The sequence below is a fragment of the Nestor notabilis genome, unplaced genomic scaffold, assembly GCF_000696875.1.
Source record: "Nestor notabilis isolate BGI_N333 unplaced genomic scaffold, ASM69687v1 scaffold5030, whole genome shotgun sequence".
In the NCBI taxonomy this organism is placed as follows: domain Eukaryota; kingdom Metazoa; phylum Chordata; class Aves; order Psittaciformes; family Psittacidae; genus Nestor; species Nestor notabilis.
Window position 1 is genome coordinate 1 of NW_009910522.1, and position 4,527 is coordinate 4,527.

The 4,527-nt window shown below is 54.6% G+C and overlaps 1 protein-coding gene across 1 annotated transcript in view; it reads left to right on the forward strand.

The window, feature by feature from the left end:
- Positions 1-426: 426 nt before the first annotated feature.
- LOC104402497 (SITS-binding protein-like) overlaps positions 427-4,527 on the forward strand; it is a gene marked incomplete at its 5' end in the record, with an annotated part of 9,497 nt that continues 5,396 nt past the window's right edge. The window contains 3 exons of the mRNA XM_010010387.1: positions 427-695; positions 2,256-2,392; positions 3,926-4,047. Of these exons, the coding sequence (XP_010008689.1) occupies positions 427-695; positions 2,256-2,392; positions 3,926-4,047 (528 nt within the window). The remainder of the gene's footprint in view (positions 696-2,255; positions 2,393-3,925; positions 4,048-4,527) is intronic.

Consider the following 4,527-nt stretch of genomic DNA (forward strand, 5'->3'; position numbering starts at 1 on the left):
GAGCCCCTCCTCCAGCCCCGAGCCTGCTCCTCGGCCCCAAGCCCCATGTTAAACCTGACTGAAGACCCTCACGAGGGGGACAATCTGATTCCCCTGTGCTGGGGACCAACCCTGCGCTGCAGAGCGATGCCTGGGGGAGCAGCTTTCCAATTCCCACCTCCACAAGAGTAAAGATTTGAAGTTGTGTGTGTCAGAAAGTCCCCCAATTCCCTTTTCTTTTGCAGTTATTCTAATGATCTGCCTCTTCGCCATCAACTCGAGGGGGTTTGGGGCTGGTTGTCAGAGGGTTTACTCTTCTATGCATGGCACTGTGACGGTGCGGGTTATGGTGGGGTGGAACGGGGGCGCAGCAGGCACCTCCAGCCTGCACCCCGGGCTTGGGGCGCGTCTTATGGCTCTGACAGGAATCCTCCTCCCCCCCTGCAGATCCCTTTGCTGACTACATGGAGGGGGCAGCTTTGTGCCCGCCTGAATGTCACCAGCGAGGCGGCGCTGAGCTGGTACCTGGCACGTGCCCGGCGCCTGCGGCAGGCGCTGGGCGCCACGTACATGGTGTTCGAGGGTGCTGAGGGCAACGCCTTCCTGGAGCAAGCTGTGCCCCCTCCCGCCGAGCTGGCGGGCGGCCGGTACACCGGGGTCTTGGCGGAGGCACTGGTGACACTGGGAAACGCCACCGTCATCAGCGCCGGTGCCAGGTGGGTACCACCGAGGTGACGCTTTGCTCTGCAGGAGCTGCTTGGGAGACGCTGGAGGTGATGCTTTAAATGTGCCCTTGGGATGCTGAGGCACTGCTCAGGACCCAGGGGAGCAGCGTGGAGGTGGCCTAGGGCAATGTGCAGGGTTATAGAGTCACCCTGCTTGGAAAAGACCTCTAAGATCATCAAGTTCAACCATTACCCCAGCACTGCCAAGACCATCACTGAGGGCCTCATCTACATGGCAGGAAAGGGTTGCCCTGGTATCTCTCTTCCTCTCTCTTTTGGAGCACCTTAATAATGTTTTTTAATGTCTTGGAGCATAAAAATGCTTACGTGCATTAATGCCTGATGCAATAAAAATGCATCTTGCCACTTACGGCCATTCAAGCTCCAGGCTGCTGTCTCTTCTGCAGAAGGGAAGGGGAGAACCCTGGAGTCTTGGCCAAATCCTTGCACTGGAATTGCTTGTGGTGTCAAACCACTGCAGTTCTCTGACTTCTCACGCTTGCGTAACCCACAACAGGGTTAATTTATTAATGAGCATTTGTAACACCCCTTGAGACCATTTGGTTAGAGGCACTCAAAAACGTTTCTTTCGCTCATTATGTTTGCCTGGCAGATGTAAGGGGACATGAGGCTGTTTGCAATATGGCTTATTTCATGTTGGGGATGAGGCACTGATGTAAATTGCATGAGAAGGCAGCTTCAGAATCATTCCTTTTCAAAGGAAAAGCAGCATTTCACATGCTGAGGTGGTGACAGGCTGTTACTCAGCCACCTGCCAAACCACAGTGATGGGAATGGCCCATTTTCTCACCACTCTTCAGTCCATCCAGGATCATAGCTTTCCGGGGGGGCAGCTTCCATTCCAGAAGCGTTCTATAAACCACTGCATCAGCCCTACCTCCCCTAGGACGAAAGTGTCCCTGGAGACCTCTGGGGAGTCAGCAAGTTGGTGACGGGTTGAGGAGGAAACCGAACTCTGGGAACAAGAAGACTTAGACCAAAATCCCCCTTTGGTTTGATGAGCTCCAGACCATTTTTCAAGCTAAAGCTCACTGTGAAGGTCTGGGCTTGACACCTTTTGGTCACCAGGAACAGTCTCCTGCTTAGTGACATGACCACCTACTCCCCTCCAGCTGAATCCAGTGCACAGAAATGCTCTTGGAGGGGAAACAGCAGCAGTGGGGGTGCTGTCGGGATACCCCAGCCAGTGCCATGGGTATGGTTTTGTGACTACTTTCCCGCCAGGGTCAGTGGTGCCATACGAGAAGTAGCAAGAAGATGGCTCCAGCCCAGAGTGTGGCTGTGCTGCCATTAATGTGGGCCACCAGACTGTGGTCCTCATGAGATGAAGCCAGGAGAAGGAAAGCTTTGAACGGGGGTTTTGGGAGAAGGAGGGGGATTGGGGTTGCCAGGCTCAGCAGGGCAGGCGCAGACTGTGGGGGTGATACTGGGGAGCACTGGTTTCCCTCCAGAAGAGATGCCAAGTGGTTGGAAACCCCACGTCTCTCGTGAGCCATCTAAACCCACCGGGTCTGTGCTTGTTTCCCCCAGATCCAGTCACCTACCTCTCTTCATCCAGATGAGCCCCCTGCGCTCGGACTGGAGCCACGCTGGGCTGAAGGGGGTAATTCCCTCCGTGCTGCACTACAGCCTCCTGGGCTACAACTTCCTCATCCCTGATGCAGTAGGTAAGCAGGTTATCATCTCTTTTCTGCAGAGGTTCTGGTGGCAGTCGAGGTGGGACGAGTGCAGGAGGTAGTTTGCACTGTCTGGCTCAGGTGTGTTGTACAGAGCCTTGAAGCACTTTGCTCCCCATACCCCATTTTGTGACTGGATTGGGGTGAATGTAACCAGGAATTGACTGAGGAATGGAAAACAAAGCCCAACATGCTGTAAATGTGAGCAGGCAGGGCTCTGGGGATGCCCTTTGCAGAGCTCCTTAACCACAGGCTGAGGGCAGCTCCCTGCCCCTCGCAGCTTTGCTGGAGCTAAAACCCACCCAGCAGAAGCAAAGAGGGAGCCCACAGCCAGGGAAGTGCTGCCCAGGCTCCTGGCTGGGAAGCAGATGTTCCTGAAACACCAGCAGCTCCTGCTCCAAGTCTGTGTTTCTGCTCCAAAGCACAATGCTTGAGAAATCCTGAAACAAAAATGTTACAAAAGGCCAAAACAATCCTTGAACTGAAGCCAAGCAGCTTGGTTTTCCCCTCTTCTTGGAGGTGACCGCGTTGTTGTGTTCAAAACGTGGCGCAAACACGTAGAAGCTGCACATGAAGTGTCAGACCCAGAGGGTAGAGCTGCAAAGAGCCCTGGCAAAGGGGTTGTGGAGCAATTCTTCGAGTTGGCCTCTATTTTTAGGCAGTTTTCCTTAGAAAACAAGGTTTAGGCAATCACAGCAGAGAGATGCTGAACCCGCTGGTGTATGGGGCTGCATCGCCTCAGCCCGGGAGCTGCAGCAGCACCCAGGGGCTGCTTGGGGTGGGAAGAGCCTCTGGAGGGGGATGGGGCATTGCGGGTGATTTGGGTGAGCCCTTGGCTCGGTTCCGTGTGTCATTTCTTCAGAAGCTCAGCCAGATCTTCAGATCGAGGATGCTGCAGCCCCAAAGGCTTCATCTCCCTTTCTCTATCCCGTTCCTCTCCTGTCCTTCCCAAGCCCCTCCATGCCTATTCATAGGGCAACTGGAATTCCCTTCCATTGCATGTTTTTGATAGGAATACTCTGCTGCTCCACTGCTTTTCACTACGGAGTTGAAGGGAGCCAAATCACAGGAGTATTCTCCCGTGATGCTTTGACTTTGCACACCAGCGTGGCAGGAAAACCCAGCACTTCCCCAAAGCTTTTCATTGCAGGAAAGAGATCCCTTTTTACATGTTCTGATCAAATACAGAAGCTCCTGAGACATCATTCCCAGCAGGTCGGGTCCTAAAATGGCCAAAGATCATAGAATCAGAGCGGTTTGTGTTGGAAGGGACCTTAAAGCTCCTCCAGCTCCAACCCCTGCCACGGGCAGGGACACCTTCCACTAGAGCAGGTTCCTCCAAGCCCCTGTGTCCAACCTGGCCTGGACAGGGATGTTTGATATTTGCTGGTGGTGCTCAAGGAAGGAAAACCTGGATGGGAGAACGCAGCTCCTTCTGCAGTGGGGCAGCTTGTCCTGCCCGCATGGAGAGCCCAGAGACCGAGACGCCCCTGAGCGGCTTCACTGAGCCCCGTGTCCCTGCAGGAGGGAGCCTGGCGGGTGACACCCCGCGGGACATGGAGCTCTACGTGAGGTGGCTGCAGGTTGTGACGTTTCTCCCCGTGATGGCCTTCAGCACACCGCCCTGGCTCTGCTGCGACGCCTGGGTATGTACCCCTGCGCCCCACGACGAGGACTCCACGTCCCTTACACAGCAAACAGCCCCAAAAGCCATTAACGTGCCTTCTGGGGGAAAGCTGAGGCTAAACCCCACAAAACCCTGCTCTGCCCCAGCAGCTACGTCACTGAGCGTTGTCACAGTGGTTTTGCAGCAAAATTAATGTGAGGTTTTGGGGTTCTGTACTTCGTGGCTCTGTGTAGACACAAGGATGGTGTCTACGGTGCCTGCAGAAATGACACCAGTCACCGTGTGTGTGTGTCCCTCCCGCTGCTACCGGGGTTGTTTAGTTACAGCTTGACTAAATAGTTAATATCTACAGCAGAGTGGAGCCTGTAGCTTCACATTCAAGATGTTTCTAAACAGCTGGAGGCATTTTCATACAATCCCAGCCTGGTTTGTGCTGGAAAGGACCTTAAAGCTCCTCCAGCTCCAGCCCCTGCCACGGGCAGGGCAACCTTCCACTAGA